The sequence below is a fragment of the Eptatretus burgeri genome, chromosome 4 (assembly GCF_056783735.1).
Source record: "Eptatretus burgeri isolate ZD-2024b chromosome 4, Ebu_testis_v1, whole genome shotgun sequence".
NCBI lineage: Eukaryota > Metazoa > Chordata > Myxini > Myxiniformes > Myxinidae > Eptatretus > Eptatretus burgeri.
The window spans coordinates 58,312,447-58,335,231 of NC_140964.1; the positions used below are offsets into that span (position 1 = coordinate 58,312,447).

Genomic DNA, 22,785 nt, shown 5'->3' on the forward strand with positions numbered 1-22,785 from the left:
CGGCAATGCTCTTAGAATGGATAAGTAGGATATTGGATTTGATCACGGCTATGCTCTTACAATGGACAAGTAGGATACTGGATTTGATCATGGCTATGCTCTTTCAATGGATAAGTAGGATATTGGATTTGATCATGGCTATGCTCTTACAATGGATAAGTAGGATATTGGATTTAATCATGGCTATGCTCTTACAATGGATTAGTAGGATATTGGATTTGATCACGGCTATGCTCTTACAATGGATAAGTAGGATACTGGATTTTATCACGGCTATGCTCTTACAATGGATAAGTAGGATATTGGATTTAATCACGGCTATGCTCTTAAAATGGACAAGTAGGATACTGGATTTTAAACACGGCTATGCTCTTACAATGGATAAGTAGGATATTGGATTTGATCACGGCTATGCTCTTACAATGGATAAGTAGGATATTGGATTTAATCATGGCTATGCTCTTACAATGGATTAGTAGGATATTGGATTTGATCACGGCTATGCTCTTACAATGGATAAGTAGGATACTGCATTTTATCACGGCTATGCTCTTACAATGGATAAGTAGGATATTGGATTTGATCACGGCTATGCTCTTAAAATGGACAAGTAGGATACTGGATTTTAAACACGGCTATGCTCTTACAATGGATAAGTAGGATATTGGATTTGATCACGGCTATGCTCTTACAATGGACAAGTAGGATACTGGATTTGATCATGGCTATGCTCTTTCAATGGATAAGTAGGATATTGGATTTGATCACGGCTATGCTCTTACAATGGATAAGTAGGATATTGGATTTAATCATGGCTATGCTCTTACAATGGATAAGTAGGATATTGGATTTGATCACGGCTATGCTCTTACAATGGATAAGTAGGATATTGGATTTAATCATGGCTATGCTCTTACAATGGATAAGTAGGATATTGGATTTGATCACGGCTCTGCTCTTGCAATGGATAAGTAGGATATTGGATTGGATCACGGCTATGCTCTTACAATGGATAAGTAGGATATTGGATTTGATCACGGCTATGCTCTTACAATGGATAAGTAGGATATTGGATTTGATCACGGCTCTGCTCTTGCAATGGATAAGTAGGATATTGGATTGGATCACGGCTATGCTCTTTCAATGGATAAGTAGGATATTGGATTTGATCACGGCTATGCTCTTACAATGGACAAGTAGGATACTGGATTTGATCATGGCTATGCTCTTACAATGGATAAGTAGGATATTGGATTTGATCACGGCTATGCTCTTACAATGGATAAGTAGGATATTGGATTTGATCACGGCTATGCTCTTGCAATGGATAAGTAGGATATTGGATTTGATCACGGCTATGCTCTTACAATGGATAAGTAGGATATTGGATTTGATCACGGCTATGCTCTTACAATGGATAAGTAGGATATTGGATTTGATCACGGCTATGCTCTGACAATGGAGAAGTCGGATATTGGATTTGATCACGGCTATTCTCTTACAGTAGACAAGTAGGAAACTGGCTTCCATGCATCACAGATATGCTCTTACAATGGATAAGTAGGATACTGGATTTGATCACGGCTATGCTCTTACAAAGGATAAGTAGGATATTGGATTTGATCACGGCTATGCTCTTACAATGGATAAGTAAGATAGTGGATTTGATCACGGCTATTCTCTTACAGTGGACAAGTAGGATACTGGCTTCCATACATCACAGATATGCTCTTACAATGCATAAGTAGGATACTGGATTTGATCATGGCTATGTTCTTACAATGGAGAAGTAGAAATTGGATTTGATCACGGCTATTCTCTTACAGTGGACAAGTAGGATATTGGATTTGATCACGGCTATGCTCTGACAATGGAGAAGTCGGATATTGGATTTGATCACGGCTATGCTCTTACAATGGATAAGTAGGATATTGGATTTGATCACGGCTATGCTCTGACAATGGAGAAGTCGGATATTAGATTTGATCACGGCTATTCTCTTACAGTAGACAAGTAGGAAACTGGCTTCCATGCATCACAGATATGCTCTTACAATGGATAAGTAGGATACTGGATTTGATCACGGCTATGTTCTTACAATGGAGAAGTAGGATATTGGATTTGATCACGGCTATTCTCTTACAGTAGACAAGTAGGAAACTGGCTTCCATACATCACAGATATGCTCTTACAATGGATAAGTAGGATACTGGATTTGATCATGGCTATGTTCTTACAATGGAGAAGTAGGATATTGGATTTGATCACGGCTATTCTCTTACAGTGGACAAGTAGGATACTGGCTTCCATACATCACAGATATGCTCTCCCCACATTACCGTCATCCAGAATGGTTTGATCACCATCAAGTCCATCATCAATTTTTTTTACGATAAGCAAATCATGCTTTCATATTATTTTGTGTGCATATGCCCATCATGCTTTCCTAGTACCTCTGAGCTGAGAACTTAGCTTAACGCACAGTAAAGAAGCAAAATTAGTGGGTTAGTGAGTCCACACTGGTTCTCAGATGTACAGTAAGGCTGCAATCTACACACCCTGACAAAACTCTGCATTGTTAATTGCTCTGTCTTGTTCCAAGATTATTTTTGGAAGAGCAGCAGGTTGTACCAAACCAAGTGAATTTTCTTTATTCCAGTCATCAGTCTTTCCCATAATATCAAATGAAATTTAAGAGAATATCTGTGCCATAAACGGAGGTAATTTCAGACAGCTTGCAACAGCTCATGTTCAAGCACTTGGACATGCCTGGCATCAATTAGGGGATAATTGCAGAGTACCAACAGTATAACATCTTGGGGGAGGGAGGGAAAGCAAGGTAAACCTACCAGGAAAGAAGAGGTTTTCCAGAGAAAATTCAAGCCAAGATGAGATTGCTGCAAGCTTGTATTCAAAGCTATGGTTCAGCAGGAAGGAGTCCAGTGTGAGGTTCCGTGGGTTAGTGATAGCAGTCACAAGGTACTCAGAGTAATGGAAGAAGCTCAGCGAGCAAAGATACCTAACAAATGCACACATCCACACAACAGCTTGCCCATCATGATTTACACAAAGAACACAATCATGCAAAAGCCATCTGGAATTTTCCACAAGTATATTATTCTCCACGAGTGAGATTTTTAGTATGGGTTGTCAAACCAATACTAACAAGGTCTGGAGGGCAAACTCAAAACAAATGGTTTGCCAAAGGAAGCAGGTTAATTCATCACACCTTCATGACACCCCTCAAAAAATTACTCACTGACAGAGAATGAAAACAAGTACAGATATTTGATGGCAATTTTTTTCTTTCCTTTCAGACAAGTCATCCAGAATTTAGGGGGGAAAAAAGAAAAAAAAAAGATAAAATACCGCATCTATAATAATAAATGTCATTGTGTGTCAGTCAGTCAGTCCGTCAGTCAATGAGTGTTTATCTCCTCCATTACTCCAAAACCATGTAACTGAGCAGCCTGAAACTTTGCATGCACACTAAGAAAACTCCAAGGAAGTGCATGGCTGAAGATTGGGTGTTTGGGTTAATTAAAACACCCCTTTTGAAGATAATTAATGGCCTTATTTAATTATATCCTTCATTATGCGCGTCCTCAGACGCCTCACTCTACCTGGATGGGGTCTTCATTCGGCATGATTTTTGGCCTGCTCAACCATGCCTTGACTTGGAACAGGCTGCAATGATTTCTCAATGCTATTTTTTTCTCTCTTTCCTCACACATATCATTGAATGCCTGATCATCATGCATATGAATCACTGGACACATTGCAAAATGCTTATAAACGTTGGAGACACCGGCGTTTGTGGCTTTATTTCATTTCAGCACATGCCATAACCTCAAGAATCTCTTAAACTAAGAACAATTACAAAACTTAAGCTCCAGAATTGAACTTATCAGCAGTTCTGACTGCTTCAAAAAAGCAACAAAAAAGGGCTCATTTGTCCAATTCATATGGTTTAATATTTCGGACGTTTGGTGACATGTCACTCTCCCCATCCACCCCCCCTTTTTTCCTACCTCGCTCGCACCCCTCCCTCCTCCCCCTCTCTCTCTCCTCCCCCTTCTCTCCCTCCCTCCCCCTCTCTCTCCCTCCCCCAATGAAACAGAGTAAGGGGTGTTGTCTCCACTGAAATTCAAGGTCCAACTCCTAAGCGCATGTGCGGACACAGCCTTTTCCTCCTTTGGGACTGCCTTCAAGGGCAATTGGTCCCATATTGGCTGCCCGCAGTCTATGGGCGGCGCCATCCTCTAGGCTATCCTGCCCTGGGAACGACACCTCATGGAATTGTTCAGTCCTCAGCGAGGGTTCCGCAACTTATGGTAATGACACAGCCTGGAGTTTTCTTGTTAACCAAACGACCCATGTTGATTCCTTTTAAAAGCATGATTTTCCTGTACCTTTGTGCCCAAGTCTTCTCCTGGCCTCACCTGTGCAGGAGGTTTTACACCATACAATTGGGATCTGGCAGGGGTAAGTCATCCGTAATATGTGCACTTTTGTGGCAGTGATTGATAGCAGAGCAGAACAGGGTTCAGATTGATAGCAGATTGATAGCAGAGCCCTGTTCTGCTCTGCTATCAATCACTGCCACAAAAGTGCACATATTACGGATGACTTAACCCTGCCAGATCCCAAATACAAGAGTAATTCTGACCTACTCAAACACACGGTCCACACTATTCTTACTACATTATAGCAAAGAGATCCTTCCACCCCCTTCCATGAAACAATATATTGTTGCAGGGACATGAATAGGGGGTAAGGGAGTAATGGGTGTAAAATACATTGTTTATGTTATTAATATATCAAAAGAAATACAAGGAAATCTAACACACGTGGAGGCCATTTAGCCCATGATGCCTGTGCGAACACCATACTAATTTATCAACACAAGATCCAAGGAAGAAAATGCAATTTTAAAAATAAATTTTTTTTTTTTAAATTTACTGATTTATTTGTTGACTTTTTAAGTTTTTATATATTTTTTCATTTTCTTCTTTCCCTCAGGGGAGGGGGCATGTGCTTGGTTACAAACATACAACATCAACCACACAATACCCCATGACAGGACCCCCACCAACAGCACTCCATACACATGCACACAATCACCCATCAATGCTCAAACTACCTACAAGTCCTGTCATCATCCCCATACCCCCCTATTTCCATAACTCCCAGGTTCCTATCTAATTATAATTTAAACTTATCGACTTTTTCTGCTGCCACGACCTTTCCAGGGAGGCCATTCCATGCATTAACTACACTCTGAGTAAAAGTCCCCTGCCTTCCTACCATCTTAACGCTCCTCTTCTTTACTCTCAGGCTATGGCCCCTGGTTCTATCACTGTCTACTCTGTTGAAGGATTCATCTGCACTTATTTTGTCTGTACCTTTCATTATATAAATGTAACCACCTCTTTTCTAGTGTATAAAGCCCTGTCTCCTTCATCCGCTCCTCGTAGCTGAGTCCAGCTGGGCCCGTAATCATTCTCATAGCCCTGCACAGAACCATTCTGAGTTGTGTCCTTCCTTCCTGAGTTGTGTTGACCAAAACTGCACACAATATTCTAGATGTGGCCTCACTAAATTCCTGTACAATGCTAACACCACCTCTTTTGATTTATAAATTATCCCCCTCAAAATACAGCCAAAAACACTCTTTGCTTTACCTACAGCGGCCTGGCATTGTGCTGCCTGCCTACCTCCCATATCTATTACCACCCCGAGATCCTTCTCCTGTATGACTCGCTCCAAAATTACCCCTTACATCCTCTAATCTCTATTTTCATTGTTCTTTCCCATCCCCAACACCTTACACTTGCTCAAGTTAAATTCCATCTGCCAATCTTTTTCCAAATCGATGCAAGTATCAATACTTTCCGGAATCTGATCACCACCCCCCTCTGCGAAATAATGAATAGTAATAGGCCGAGTACTGATCCCTGAAGAACCCCGCTACTTACATCCTTTCAGCAAGACATCCTCCCACTCACAGCCACTCTTTGCTTTCAACCACTAAGCCAGTTTGCAATCCAATGAGCTACCTGACCAGCCACTCCACAAGCCCTCACTTTGGTTAACAACCGCCGATGTAGTCCCTCATCAAATGCCTCATCAGATCATCATGTGGTACCTCATCAGCTGTGGCTGTATGGGCATGTCGGTCGTTTTCCTGACGCTGATCCTGCTTACCAGATTCTCTCAGCGAGGGAGCCTCGTGAGTGGAGGAGGCCAATGGTCCGACCACGTTCCTCCTGGTTGCAGCAGGTTGATCAGCATCTCAAGGAGATGGGGATGGCCAGGCATCTGCCTGGGGGATGGCCAGCCAGAGGCCCCTGGAGTACCGGTGGAAAGTGAACATAGCGATGCACTGCTCTGGCGCATGCTCCCATACCTGACCTGATCAAATGCCTTCTTAAAGTCGAGATATACTATGTCCACTGCAGTTCCCTCATCCACCCAATCAGACACTGTTTCATAGAACTCTGAAAGATTTCTTAAACAGGAACTACCTTTGGTAAACCCATGCTGACTACCTTTAATTAGTTTGTATTTATTTAAATGGTTCCTCATCTGGTCCTTAATTAATGTCTCCAACACCTTCCTCACAACTGAAGTCAAACTAACAGGTCTATAGTTTCCAAATTCTTCTCTGGATCCTTTCTTAAATAATGGTGTTACATTTGCTCCAATCATCCGGTACCTGTTCTGACTCCAGGGAACAATTTAAAATATCCGTTAACATCTCGCTTACCTGCTCAGCCACCTCCATAAATACTCTCGGGTGCATACTATCTGGACTCGGAGCCTTATCTTCTCTTTGATTACCAAGCTCTTCCTTTACTTCCTCCACTCCAACTTGGATCTTCTGTAAAAGCCCTTCCTCACCTCCTTGATAGATACTCTCAGCTACTGGCAATTCTCCTGACTGTTCTTCTGTCACAGTTGAAGAAAAATACCTGTTTCATAAGCCTGCCATCTTACTTTCATCATTCATCACTCTCCCAATGCTATTCCTCAATGGGCCCACACTGGTCGTAACCTGTTCTTTTCTGATAAACATATTCTACAGATTCATATTCTATATTGCAGTTCTGATAAACTTAAAGAAAGCCTTGCTTTTATGTTTAATATTCTTAGCCATGTCCTTCTCAGACTCTGTTTTGGCTTTCCGAGTGATTTTCTTAACTTGCCTCTGTTTACTCCGAGAGTGATATAAATCTAACTCCAGTCCTGTTATATAAAACTTAATAAATGCCTTTTGCTTCTCCTTAATAATGTTCCTCATCTCACAACTCAACCACCCTGGCCTCTTTCTCCTTCTAGTTTCACACCTCATTGGAATGTACTTACTCTGCACTCCACACATTTGCTCCTTGAAGGTTTCCCATTTTTCTGATGCTGATTGTCCTGTTGTTCACTTCTCCCAACTCTCTCCTCATTCCCTCAAGCTTTGCCTTCCTGAAATCTAATAGCCTTACCTTACTATCCTGAACTCTAACCCTTAACAGAATCTTTACACACACAAAGTTATGGTGAATTGCTCCTAAATGCTCCCCGACCTCCACCGCCTCCACCAAATTGGGATTGTTACCTAAAAGGAGGTTGAACACTGCACTTCCCACAGTAGGCTTATCTACAAACTGGGTAAAAAAGCAATCCTGGACTAAAACTCAGAAATCCTCATCTGCTCTGCCCTTTCCCTGTTCCTGGACCCAATGTATCCCTGGCAAGTTAAAATCCCCCATAATCAATACTCTTCCCTTACCACATGCCCTTTTGAATTCTTCATGTACTCCTGCCTCCTATTCCTTCACACCCAGAGCCTTATGAAAGCATCCTACCAGTATCTCACTGTTTTTACAATCTCTAATCTCTACCCATACAGAATCCTCAACATTTATTCCTTCCTTAATGACACCGCTTTCTCTTGATGCAATGCTGTCTTTTACCAAGATTGCTCCTCCTCCTCCTCCTCCTCCTCCTCCTCCTCCTCCTCCTCCTCCTCTTCTCTCCTCTCCTTCCTATCACACCGATACACCTTGCAGCCTTCTAACCCTGTCCTCCAGTTACTCTCCTCCTTAAACCATGTCTCACTCACTGCAACTATATTGTACTCCTCACGATACACTTTGGCTTCAAGCTCTTCCATCTAATTATTTAAACTTCTGGCAATGGTATAGAATATGTTTAACTTTTCCCTTCCTGAAATTATATTTTCTTGCCTGACCTTACTCATCACAATTGCATCATCTATTCCTTCCTTAATACCTTCTCCACCCCCCAATGACCCCAAAACCCTGAATTCCTTCCTCAATTCCCTCTGCAAACCTTGCTGCCCCCTTTCCATTTAACATACGGCCATCATTTCAGAAATACTCCCTTTGTCCCCTGAATGATTCCCACTGCTTCATAAATGTAAAAACTTCCTCCCTACACCATTCTTCCAGCCATTGGTTGACATATATTGCTCTGCTCATAATTTCTATATTGTTTCCTAATCTTGGGAGATTACACACACATAAGTGTGTGTTTTCTATGTAAAGCAATAAAGAACATGTCAAAGTTTGTTTAGGAGATGATAAGTTATGACCCTCTCCCCACTGTAATGTGTATGCAATCCTCCCGACCATTCCACCTCTTTAAGTCTTTAAATCATTCCTGACATAATCTGTTTATTTTAAAGTGAACTGATTATAACCAGCTCCAAAGCCCAGATAATCCCCCTCCCCCACCCCTGAGGACAGCAAGAGTATGCCTCACAATTGTGCACTCAGGTCATCCTGAAAAACTCCAGTCAGAACCACCTGAAACCGCTCACAACTGTGGGCATGGCAAGAGGCTCGAGACGCCGGGCGGAGAACTAATCGGCAAACTGTCACGAGGTAAGAGAAGTCGAAGGGCAGGGACAACTCGCGGTAGCTCGGAACGGGCAGTTGGCTAATAGAGTGGGTTTTAGAAGTTTGGGAAGATCAGTTGAGGGAGAAGAGCTCGAGTGAGTTTGGAGAGCTGGCACCGAGCAGGAAGTTGGGTGGATGAGAGACGTCCTGTTGAGACCAGCAGGTGGATGCGATGGACAAAAGAGACGTGACTCAGCAGAGCTGGATAAGTGCACAGACACCGAGAGGCGACGGGTCAGGGAAGTGACACCACCAGATATGCCTCGTCCTACCAAGAGCTCCACCATCCTAGCTTCCCTCCTCGAACTACCAGCACTGACTCCATGCAGGCATCGCGTGGGGCATCAGGTTTTTCATTCCCTGTCTTGTGACCTATCCCTGTCTGAATCGTGATTGTGTGAATGAGATAAAGTAATGCGTAAGCCATTGAGATATCATGTGCACTTGGGTTATAAATTGTGTGGAGAACTGTGATACATGTAAACTTCTCCTTGTTATCTCCACCCCCCCCCCCATTTTTTTGCTTTGCATATTTATTAAACCTGCTGCAACCATTGGAGTGTGTCAGTATGGTGCGTGGTTTGCGGTTTGGTAAATTGTCAAGAAACCCTCATTTGGAGGGTGTAATATTGCAGTAAATTTCCCCAGGGTTGGCTTGGACCCAAATCCGAATTAAACAGGGAAATTACTGTAGGTGGCAGATCTCATTAGAGGTTCTTTATGCTGGAAACTGAAGAAAACATCTATACAGCTTTCCTGGCGGGCGACGTACAGTCTCCAAGGACCATCAGTCGGTAAATACTTGATTGTTTTGTTGGAAGATTTTACCACTGGTCCACCCCACGGCCTACGTTACGTTGGTTTTAACAGCATTGGGATCAGGACACCGGCAACCGATACAATATTATGGATGTTGCAGAAATTTCTGCATTTTCTGCTTTGCAAGATTTAGTGATGTAAGGCTGTGCTGGGTGGTTTCCCATTGCCTTGTCAGTACTCAGTCAGGACAGAAATTTGTAATTTGTTCAGGGTGCCGGCAATAACTCATCTAGTCTTCATGAAAAACACCATGTGATCTTTAATGTCCCTCATTGCTCGGAGAAAGGGTCCCACATCTTAATGTCCCTCAAATGGACAGCAAACACACTGACACCTCACCCTGTATGTGAAACACCAGGGTCACAGTTTCGAGCTGGGTCAAGATTCAAACCCAGGCTAGACAACTCCAAGGTGAGTGCACATAACTCTCAGCTATTCTACCAGCCCACCATTTTGTTTAAAAAAGAAAATCCATGCATCCAATTATTATACGTTGGTGCATTGCTTCTATGGGGAAGGGGCAGGGTAAAGGTTCAGAACAAAAAACGACAGCAGATGCAAATAACCATTATTGTGGTAACAAATCAAAGCAATATATTTTAGAATGGCAGCTTTCTTTGCCAATTGCATTTTGTTTTGTTTTTTAAAACACAGAAGAAGCTCTGCATAAAATAGAAGTGCTATTATTTAGGTTGGAGTCTTAAAATGGGAATCCAACAGCAACAGGTTTGGCTAATCAAAAAGCTCAAGCAATTCTGTGATAAAAAGATCACCTCCTCCACCCACCACATTCTAATCACACCATCTGCGCACGATGATCGGGGGTAGTGGCGTGATTGCAGTTTTACAAATGAACAGGTGGGTTTAACTATCATTTCATAGCATTAATAATTTTTCAACAGTGATCAAAAGTTGATGGACAAGCACAACCGAAATTGAGACCAAACTTGTGGACAGTGCAGCAAAAATGCGCTCCATTCTCAATGACTTGAATTCAAGCAGAGCAGCAGGGGCAGCAGGACAGAAGATACAGCTTGGGCCAATTGGAAGGAAACTGCTCAGTCGCAGCATTACATTGCCTCAAACATCAGTTGAGGTCAGAGGGGTCCTTCAGCAAGGTGAACAGTGTAAAAAGCTGAAAGATGAATGTACTTCAGAACTTTAACTACTTTGCAGTAACAAGGACCTCATTCCCAATGAGTACGATAAGTCGTTTCACCAACTCTTCGAAACACAGATTCCTCCTTCTCTTCTTCTTTAACACCCCAATTATTCCTGCTTTGTAGGATTTTCTTGTGCCATTCTTACCCGAAACAGCTGGCCAGGTCTGATGCTCGAATGAGAATTAATGGCAGAATTTCTAATTTCTTCAGCGTGCCAGCCACAACTTGCTTTTTCTTCTTCACAAAGGACACTGTGGGTTATTTAAGGTCCACCAATGATCAGTGCTGTCAGCCATGTCCTCTGGCTTAACGTCCCTCTAATCGATGAATGCACATTGACGAATCATTCTGCAAGACTTACAATTTATAGCTGGTTCTAGATATAAACCCAGGCAAGACAACTCAAATGCAGTGTGCATACATCAGAGATATCTTGCCAGCCATTGTTAAATAAAGAATACCGTTTGAAGTATATTGCATTGAGAATTTTGTTCGAGGGTACAATCATACGACTTAATTATTCTGATAAGTGCTTGAACTCTGGGGAAATAATAAAGACCTTCAATGAAATGTAGCAACTGGAAAATAGTGGTAGCAAAACAGTAGATAAGTTTAAACTTGAATGAGATAGGTAACGAGATGCAGTTAGGATAGATCCTGAGAAGTGGAACATGGATATTGGCAGGACTGGTACCAAAGTAGCTTAGGATGGGCGATTGTCGGTCGATGTCAGATGTTTATGAGGTCTGTGAAAGGGTCTCGTCAAAACATGAATGTTCTATAACTGTTTGTTCATCCCTCACCATACAAGTCTTCACCTCTACCCGAACCTAAAAAAGGAAAGAACACGCACGCACACACGGATACTTTGAGGCCTGGGAAGGTTCCGTTCCACCTTCTGAAACCTGCATATGGAGATAACAATAAATGATACACACATACACACACCCTGGGCCTGTTCCACTGTTGTCCACTCTACTCCCCTCCTAGCCACCTCCAGAGAGAAATTGATTGGATTAACTAATAGAATTGATTAATGTTAAATATAAATGCAGCACAGGCATTATGGGCCAAATCACTTGCTCCTGCATTCAAGTTCCTTGTAAAGAAGGAAACCTTTTTTTAAGCTCAAGTTCCTGTTTTCCAAACATCCAATACATTTAAAAACTACAAGGGCACTCGGTGGAGTGCATACCTCCACCACGTAACGCCTGATCCACGAGAACATATTGGGCCCAATACATTTTTGAAATATCATGCTATACAGTACTATATCGTTTTTGGCCCTAGACCTCAATGGTGAAGAATCATTAAAAAAAAAAAACAATTCTCGTAGCCAGATACAGATTCAGATCTTCACCAAAAATCGAATCAATTTGTCCTTATCAAACTTCAAACCTGTCCACCAAGTTTCGTCAGAATCTATCCACAACTTTTTGAGATATCGTGCTATATATCGTTTTTCGCCCGAATGCTCAATGGTGAAGAATCACTTTAAAAATTCTCGTAGTTGGATCCGGATCTTCACCAAAATCTAATCAGTTCGTCCTTGTCACACACCCAACCTGTCCACAAAATTTAATCCTGATCCATCCACAACTTTTTGAGATATCCTGTGTACAAAGAGACAAACAGACAGACAGAGAGGGGTGAAAACATCACCTCCTTCACATTCGGTGGCGGAGTACCAAACTCAAACCAATTGACACATTAAATTTTCTGCACAGCTAAGTTAACAAGCCCCCCCCCTCCCAATCCCTTAACAACCCTAATAAATGCCCCCTTCATATTTTTCATTGCAATCTGTTCACCAGGATGCTTTCATAATAAATATTTAATGGTGTTGATGCTTAACTTGTCAATCACTATTTATGCTATGTATTAATGATCATGGAAAATGGCAGCTGATAACATCTTCCAGGGCTGGACGTTTAACTTCTGATGACGAGATTACAACCTCGTGGACTTCACTATCGACTTTCTCCATGTAAAGCAAGTTTTTTTTTTTTAAATGTACATGCTTCATTTCTGGGCCAAATAAGTCTTTCATCAAAGTTAAATTAAGCTGAACACTTATTTTACATGGATTGACTGGTTGCTCCAATACTCCAAGACAACGATTTGCGTTCTGCAAAGTACTTATTATCAAACTGTGGATGGAAGTGGGGAGGAGAGAAAAACAAATAGACAGTATATAAACAGACTCACCAGCCAAAGTACCTCCATGTTGATATGCTGCTGCTGAGAATTAAGCCACAGCCACAGACAAACCCAAGAAAACAAGCTCGAATCGCCACCTAACAAAACATCAACAATACATTCCTCAAGTTACCATGTTGTCATCATGGAAATGAAACACGAGTTTCCGATGGAGAACATCATTAGCAAAAGCAGTGAAACAAAGTGTCAGAAATAATCCGCACAAGCATGAAACAAACTTTGCTTAAAGGAAAGGTAGACAAAGGAAGAGTGTATTTTGCTTATGTAGAAAGTGATATCCACACATCAAATGTTTGCTCGGCCATTTCCCCCTCACCTACCCAGCAGCAGGAGACAGGGTTTTGCAATTGTGTGTGTGTGTGTGTGTGTGTGTGTGTGTGTGTGTGTGTGTGTGTGTGTGTGTGTGTGTGTGTGTGTGTGTGTGTGTGTGTGTGTGTGTGTGTGTGTGTGTGTGTGTGTGTGTGTGTGTGTGTGCTGGTCCAGGCAATAACTTTTTACAATCGCAGTTTTTAATCAAATTTTCAACAAACCTTTATTATGAGAGTATAGATAAAATAATTAAAAATTGGGTCAAAATGTGAAAGGGCAAAGTCATAGTAACTATAAATAGCACATATTAGCCCTACTACAGCGTGTCAAGTATGAGACACCAGTTGTTGTTTTTTCCATGAATCCAATGACAAAGTCGCTGGAGGCATTATGTTTTCAGGTTGTCCGTCTGTCCATGCAAATTTTCTCTGTTTTCTCTCCAACCGCTTATCTGATTGACAAAATTTTCACCATCGGTGCGACTACTCATGTGGAAAGTTTTAATGATAATTATGACATCAAAGGTTATGGGGTGTGGCTGCCATGGTGGAAAAAAGGAAAAACTTTGGACCTCTGTATCTCCAAAACCGCTCCACTGAAAAAATTGAAATTTGGCACATGGCACACGCCGGCGGAGAGACAAGTGTGAGTTCATGGTTCCGTCTGTGACCTATTTGGGTCATCGTATCGATGCTGAAGGCTTACATCCCACTGAAGAGAAGATCAGAGCAATCAAAGACGCCCCAGCTCCGACCAACATTTCTGAACTCAAGGCTCACATTGGCATGCTGCAGCACGACAGAAGATATATCCCAAACATTGCTACCATGCTTGGCCCACTGTATTGCCTGTTAAAAAAGGCGTCAGCTGGAAATAGGACTTTCCAGAGTCATCAGCCTTCCAGAAGTCAAAAGACATGCTGCAGTCTTCAAATGTGCTAGCTCACGATGACAGACAAAGACATGGTCCTGTCGTGTGACAAGAGTCAGTCAGGGGTTGGTGCTGTTTTGTCACACATCATGCCAGATCGCACAGAGAGACCAATCACATTCACATCTCGCACACTGTCCCCGACTGAGAAGAACTACAGTCAGCTGGACAAAAAAGGACTTAGCATTGCATTAGGAGTTAAAAAATTTCACCAGTATGTCTTCGGTCGACATTCACGATTTACATGGACCAAAAACCACTGATTAGTTTGTTTGGTCCAACAAAAGCTACCTCAGAGGTTTGACCGCCTCGGACCATATGCTGGTCACTTTCACTCTTGGCTTATGATTACATTACGTACAGACCTGGCTCCACAATTCCAAATGCAGACGCCATGAGTCGCCTGCCACTTCCGGACAGTGTTTGACCCCCCTGCACTTGGCAGCATGATATCTCTGATATAATTTTTGAATGATAACACAATCGATGCCAACCAGATATGGACCAACACCAAGCGTGACCCACTTCTTTCCAAGGTCATTCATGCTACTGGGCATGGGTGGGGCCTTCTACACGATGCTGACCCTGAATTGTATTCGTATAAGGCCAGGCAGAATGAACCAAGTGTCAAGAATGGCTGCTTGCTGTGGGAATGCCGAGTGGTCATTCCCCCAAACTTGCGCACAAAGATTTTGGATCAGCTTCACGATTGTCATCCAGGCATTGTAAGAATGAAATCGCTGGTACGGAACTATGTCTGGTGGCCTCACCTTGACGATGACATCGAACAGTGTGGGAAGCATTGTTATCCATGCCAAAGCAGTCGAAACGCCCCTGCAAAGGCACCACTGCATCCCTGGGAATGGTCTACTGAACCATGGCAGAGGATTCATCTTGACGATGCTGGACCCATCAAAGGCCGTATGAGTCTTATTGTTAAGGATGCTCACACTAAATGGATCGACGCCTTTGGAACACATACAGCAACCTCACACGCGACTATAGAGAGGCTGCGCCAGTGCTTTGCCACTCATGGTTTGCCACGCATGATAGTCACTGACAATGGAACCTGTTTCTCAAGCTCTGAATTCACTGAATTCACCCACCTGAACGGTATAATTCACAAGTTTGTGAGCCCACACCATCAAGCTTCAAATGGACTCTCCGAACGCTCTGTGAGCTTTGTCAAGTCTGGTCTAAATAAGATACACGGTGGAAGCCTTCAGACCAGACTAGCACATTTGCTTTTCACTCACAGCATCACTCCACACACCACAACGGGGGTGACACCAGCTGAGCTGCTGATAAAACGACATTTGCGTACACAACTGGATTGTCTCAGACCAGACGTGGCGTCGGTCATGGATCAAAATCAGTGGAAACAGAGACTTCATCATGACAAACATGCAGTACAGTGCTCAATAAACATCAGGGACCTGGTGTTTGTGGAAAAACTTTGGTCCTGGAAAGGTTCACAAAAACGAGGAATCGTTGTCATAAGACATAAAAGATCAAACTCGAGGACAATCGAGTCATCCAGAGGCACCTTGATCATGTCCGGTATCGGTCTTGTGATCCTGTCAACTTCACAAATGATGTCTTGCCACTCCCTTTGGTCGCGGAAAGGCTTGGCTACCAGGGAGGGTTCACAAAAACGAGGGACCATTGTCATAAAAGATCAAACTCGAGGACAATCGAGTCATCCAGAGGCACCTTGATCATGTCCGGTATCGGTCTTGTGATCCTGTCAACTTCACAAATGATGTCTTGCCACTCCCTTTGGTCACGGAAAGGCTTGGCTACCAGGGAGGGTTCACAAAAACGAGGGACCATTGTCATAAAAGATCAAACAAGAGGACAATCGAGTCATCCAGAGGAACCTTGATCATGTCCGGTATCGGTCTTGTGATCCTGTCAACTTCAAAAATGATGTCTCGCCACTCCCTGAACCTGTGAAGAGCGATGTTGGTGCTGCAGATAGCACTGCACCACTCCATGAGGCAGACCCCAATAACGCTGTTGCAGCAGGGCCGTCTGTCGGCTTTGTACCCCAACGATCATCCAGAGTTCCAAAGGCACCTATCTGCCTCGATTTGTAGCCAATACTGACATATTAATGATCTTTGTATTATTTACCAGTGTCTTTATCACTCTTGTGTTCATCTTTAATGCATTTTCACGATTAATGGGAGGGGGGGGGGGGAGATGTCATGTATTCTTGTACGAGATCAACCGGAAGTGTGGTCATCGCGAAGCAGGAACATAGCGGCACGACGAGGCTGGTTCATGGATGGTTCTGAGGTTTGTGTGTGTGTCGAGCACAATAAAGATTGATGGTGCATTCAAACTGCTTTACCTGCCTGATACATTACAGTTATTGCCCGACATGCCAGCTTATCTTTGCTTCCCAGGCGGTTAACATACCTCCATCATCCATTGTTCCACCCATCACACAGCTTATACTAATCATTTTTTTACTATTCCTGTCATTGACTTGAATAAAGAGCAAATGAAGACCTGGATGCAAGAAGTACTTGTCACATTTTTGAAAAAAAATGAGCTGGCACCAGTACTATAATCTATAATGGCCAGAGCATCATTTGATACCAAAAAATTCCGAAAATAAGTACTCAAGTCCTGTATATTGGTATATGGTCATTGTTGTATTCACTAAAATGTAGTGCAAGAAATACACAAGTCCATAATGTTTGAGCAAGAAGTTCCTAAGTCCATGACTGTCCAATCAAAATGCTAGTGTGTGTCATGTGACAAGCTATGAAAATGGTGACCATGGAGGCTGGACAGCATGGTGTGAATGAGGAAAACCCTGATAACAGGCATGACAGGGGCAAAAAACGTAAAAGAAACCCTGGAGACTGGGCTAGAAAGAGAATGAAGGATGCCAAAGCATCAGGTATGTAGTTTCTATGCATTATATTTTGCTGGTACTGAAAAAGGCACTGCATTCGTCATCAGCTTTTGAGCCCTCATAAAGATGGCCATGGCATTTTTATACTCTTAAGAGTTGACTTTGTTGTAATATTTCCGATCTGGTATTATTTTGATGCAAACATTCTGAGCAGGAGGACTTTGCTGAATGAGGGACTTGTGATGCGAAAGACGACTGGCACCAAAGTTAGGTTTTCTTTTATTTAGGACATTAATTTCCGATTTAACCGAGTAATTTTGGACTTAACTGGGTAATATTGTAGTTAACTGAGTATTTCTGCATAAAATTAAACCACGAAAGGCAAGGAGACTTAGCAAAAATGACTATAGCAATCAAAAATGAGCAACAAAGGGCTTTGTGTGTTAAAAGTACCCAAGTCCAGCCATTTTGTCGCAAAAAGTACCTAAGTCCAGGTGCTTAACCACAAAAAGTACTGAAGTCCAAAACTAATTTTCTCGTTTTATTCGTAATAAAGGATTATTTTTTTTCCACAAAAAAAGGGTTCGGCTGCTCTGTATAGCCCCTGGAACCAGCAACAGGCTCCATAGTATGTGCCACCTTTAAAAAAAAAAAAAAAAGTATCTGCAGCATGTTTTGAAAACTTTGATCCTCAATATTTCAAAAGTGTTATTTTGTGATTAAAGTACTTCTTGCACTCAGGTCTTCAAATGCAATGCGTCCTTTTTAACAGCGAAGGCTCAAAGAGAAGTTTGTTTGTGATTATATATATATATATATATATATATATATATATATATATATATATATATATATATATATATATATATATATATATATATACCAAGCTGGTACACTAAAAACTCGGCTCGCCGTCACACGATCCCTATGAAATTGCTGTGGCACTTAGCGGACATGCCGACAATGTTTGGGAAGTTTTGGCGTTCCATAGTACCACTTGCATTTTGCACAATGCGTATTTTTGTCATTCCCCGTGTACGGTCTGTCGTCTGCTACCAGCTATGTTGTACTGCGATCCCGTGCATTTGCACGGGTATCGCTAGTATATATATATATATATATATATATATATATATATATATATATATATATATATATATATATATATATATATATATATATATATATATATATATATATCTGCAAAAGTAGGTTTACAGTTGTGCCAAAAGTAGGTATACAAAGACCTTTGTGCCAGAGTGTGCATGGGTGTCCACACTCGACTAGTGGAGTGTGTGAATGTCGGGGGAAAACAGTTTGAACATTTGAGGGATTAATAGTTTATTATTGGTATGTTTATTATTGGTATGTTATTATTGATATGCTTGTATGATCAATAAAATATGTTTTGTGTGCATGTTTTGTTTTTCTTGACTGTATACCTACTTTTGCAGCTATATATATATATATATATATATATATATATATATATATATATATATATATATATATATATATATATATATATATATATATATATATATGTGATCGCACACGCAGGAGAAAGACATGACATATGTGTACGTATAGATGATTTGCAAGAGCATCAGTAAACAGTGGGTAACCACAGACGTATACAAGATTGGAACTTGTTTTCCTGCATCATGAGCCAGGGGGTGTCAAGCAACAAGAAAAGTCGTTGGAAACACCAAGAACGCGAGTCACTGCGTCAGCACGTGGTGTGCATGGAAGAACATTCTCTACTCCAAGCCTTAGGTTGACGTTCACGACATTCGTCAGGTTGGTGAAAAACCACAGCAAGACTCGACGTCATTAAAAGAACGAGGAACACAACGATCCAGGAGATAAAAGGGCACCGTCCCGTCCCACATTGGGAAAGCGAAACGTCCAAGGGGGGGGGGGGGTGTATTTTCACGATCAGGTGCTTTGAACACGAATTCGGCCATTAGAGACGAGCGAGGTTCCCTCGGATAGCTGAGGATCGGGAACCAAGGCGCAGATCGGTGCCGTCATGTTGTGCAGGCCCGCTCGGTCGCCCACCTTAAAACGTGCTTGGTGATTATGGTTCAGCACGGCCAGCAAGACGTTGAGCAATACGAAGTAAACGACAAACGCCAGACGTCCTGTCACAGTGAGGGATTCCTGACGAAGACCAGTTACGAGCGGCACGAACAGGACGGTCATGCCGAGCACGAAGCAGTTCACGCTAAACCGAGCTTCAGGCGCCATAGGCAGCATACTGCTCATCGATAACGAGTTACCCCTCAGTCAGCGCCTTTCTTGTTTTCCCGCCTCACTGGCGCGTTCGCAATCTCCACAGAGTATCCCACACCAAGCGCCGACTGGGAAGAACAAACTGAACTTTCTAACTTCATCGGCCTTTTAACAGTGTTAACCGCCCGTAACTACACCGCCTTCGCGCATGGATATGGAATATAATCGGTTGATATAATCATTCGACGTTGAAGAACACCGCCCCGAAACCAAAATTCAAACATCATCCGTTCATTTCCGCAATTGGTTTATTTATAGGACGAAAAAGGGATGCGGCGTGTCCAAGAGGTGATCAATTGGACCACTCGGCCGTGTTGTACCCTCCCCCCCACGTGACCGGAAGAAGAGGCCGGGAGCGGTTGGTTGTCATGACAACCTCTCATTTCCTCCATTCCTGTTGTGTGTGTGTGTGTGTGTGTGTGTGTGTGTGTGTGTGTGTGTGTGTGTGTGTGTGTGTGTGTGTGTGTGTGTGTGTGTGTGTGTGTGTGTGTGTGTGTGTGTGTGTGTGTGTGTGTGTGTGTGTGTGTGTGTGTGTGTGTGTGTGTGTGTATATTGTAGTATATGTATACATTTTCTAGAAATATTATTTTTTTATTAGAGTATATCATAAAATGTAATGGACGAACGGACGGCCAAAGATACACAAATGGTGGTCCACCTGCAATTGTGCGGAATATTTAATTTATGTTTCACGGCAATGACGTGGTTCCTTACCACTTCAAGGAATAAGAACTACAAGTAACGCAGGAAGAGGACCTTGGTGTTGTTACAGACAATGAACTCACCTTTCACAGTCAACAAGACCAATCAGATGTTGGGTTTGATCAAGAGGACCTTTCACAGATTCACCAAGGAAATTCCAATCTATGGTCCATCAAATCCTCGAATATAGAAATGTCATTTGCAATGAAAGATTTAAAGCAGAGGCTGATAAAATAGAGAGGGTCCAAATGGAGAGTGACAAACCTTGTCGCAGAACTCAGTCAGTTCACATATCAGGAAAGACTCAGACAACTGGATATGTTCTCCCTTCACGACAGACGACAACGAGGACACTTGATTGAAGTTTACGAGATCAAAGGCTTCGTAGTCAAGGACCCCGAGCACCTCTCTGTTGCGGTGATATCATGTAACGAGAGGCCATACATTCTCTGAGGTTGTTTCAGGAGATGAAGAGGAGTTGCACGGCTCTACCAAAGATCTGTTTCATTCACAGAGTTAGTGAGAAGTGGAACTGCCTTCCTCACTTGGTGGTAATCGCATCAGCACTTCAAATATTTCAGAGCACCACTGGGCCCGTTGGTCCGTTGGACCAAATTGTCATTGGTCTTAACGGCCTTGTAGCATACCTGCCTACCTGCCTGCCTACCTGCCTACAAGCCTACCTGCCTACCTGCCTGTCTACCTGCCTACCTACCTACCTGCCTGCCTGCCTACCTGCCTGCCTACCTGCCTGTCTACCTGCCTATCTACCTACCTGCCTGCCTGCCTACCTGCCTGCCTACCTGCCTATCTACCTGCCTATCTACCTGCCTACCTGCCTGCCGACCTGCATGAGCTTTAGCTTGCCTTTTCACGAAGCCCAGACGAGCTTGGGCCAAGGAAGGGATTATACATTCGTTATTATTTTCGCCAAATGATTCAACTGTTATTATTGGTGTTAATATTCTTAGTACTGTATTAATTTAAATATGCTTTGTTTCAATGTTATTATTGTTTATATTTATTTTGTTATTACAATGCCATACCGTGGAAGAACCTGGAAAGCTGCTCAATACACATTGACTTGACGTGCGTTTAAAACATGGGAAGTCTTCAGGTTCTTTGTCGTTAGTTAGTCTATTCAACTCAGGAGATCATGACGATCATTTTATTATATCACATTCCACGTCAAATCGCTTCAGGAAAACTCCACAAAACACATGTCACACACACACACACACACACACACACACACACACACACACACACACACACACACACACACACACACACAAACACACACTCACATACACACACACATACACACACAAACACTCACATACACACACAAACACACACAAACACTCACATACACACACACACATACGCACACACACAAACACACACATATACATACACACACATTCACCCTCACACACATTCACACCATCACACACACATGCACACAAACACACACATACACATCCTCACACACATTCACACCATCACACACACATGCACACAAACACACACATACACAGCCTCACACTCACACACACATGCACACACATACATACACACACATACATACACACATACACATTCTCACACACACCTTCACACCCTCACGGACACACACCCTCACAGACACATTCACACCCTCACACACACACACTCACATGCACATACACGCACACACATGCACACACACAAACACATTCACACCCTCTCTCTCTCACACACACACACACACACACACACACACACACACACACACACACACACACACACACAAACACACATATACATACGCACACATTCACCCTCGCACACATTCACACCATCACACACGCATGCACATGCACACAAACACACACATACATATCCTCACACACACATGCACACCCCCACACACATACAGAGCCTCACACTCACACACACACATGCACACACATATATACATACACAGACACACTCACACACATACATACACACATACACATTCTCACACACACCTTCACACCCTCACGCACACACGCACACACACCCTCACACACATTCACACCCTCACACACACACACACACACACTCACATGCACATACATGCACACACATGCATACACACAAACACATTCACACCCTCACACCCTCACACACATGCACACACACACACACAAGCACACCACACACATTCACACCCTCACACACATTCGCACACATGCACAAACACACAATCACACCCTCACACACATGCACACACATACATACACACACATTCACACCATCACACACACATACACACATACACACCCACACACACATACACAGCCTCATACTCACTCACACACACACACACACACACACACACACACACACACACACACACACACACACACACACACACACTCACACTCATGCACACCCTCACACACACACAAGCACACCACACACAGTCACACCCTAACACACACACATTCGCACACACATGCACACACACAATCACACCCTCACACACATGCACACACACATACATACACACATTCACACCATCACACACACATGC

At 42.7% G+C, this 22,785-nt stretch overlaps 2 protein-coding genes across 2 annotated transcripts in view; one reads left to right on the forward strand and one right to left on the reverse strand.

Moving 5' to 3' along the window:
• ICMT (isoprenylcysteine carboxyl methyltransferase) overlaps positions 1-19,760 on the reverse strand; it is a 36,022-nt gene extending 16,262 nt beyond the window's left edge. The window contains exons 1-3 of the mRNA XM_085878235.1: positions 19,287-19,760; positions 13,106-13,194; positions 2,850-3,019 (exon numbers count right to left, since the gene is read on the reverse strand). Of these exons, the coding sequence (XP_085734361.1) occupies positions 2,850-3,019; positions 13,106-13,194; positions 19,287-19,493 (466 nt within the window). The 5' untranslated portion in view covers positions 19,494-19,760. The remainder of the gene's footprint in view (positions 1-2,849; positions 3,020-13,105; positions 13,195-19,286) is intronic.
• A 780-nt stretch (positions 19,761-20,540) lies between these two features.
• Positions 20,541-22,785, forward strand: part of LOC147028132 (uncharacterized) — a gene marked incomplete at its 3' end in the record, with an annotated part of 2,253 nt that continues 8 nt past the window's right edge. Inside the window, exons 1-4 of the mRNA XM_085876538.1 lie at positions 20,541-20,639; positions 21,870-22,075; positions 22,162-22,353; positions 22,469-22,785. The exon at positions 22,469-22,785 is cut by the window's right edge and continues 8 nt beyond it. Of these exons, the coding sequence (XP_085732664.1) occupies positions 20,541-20,639; positions 21,870-22,075; positions 22,162-22,353; positions 22,469-22,785 (814 nt within the window). The remainder of the gene's footprint in view (positions 20,640-21,869; positions 22,076-22,161; positions 22,354-22,468) is intronic.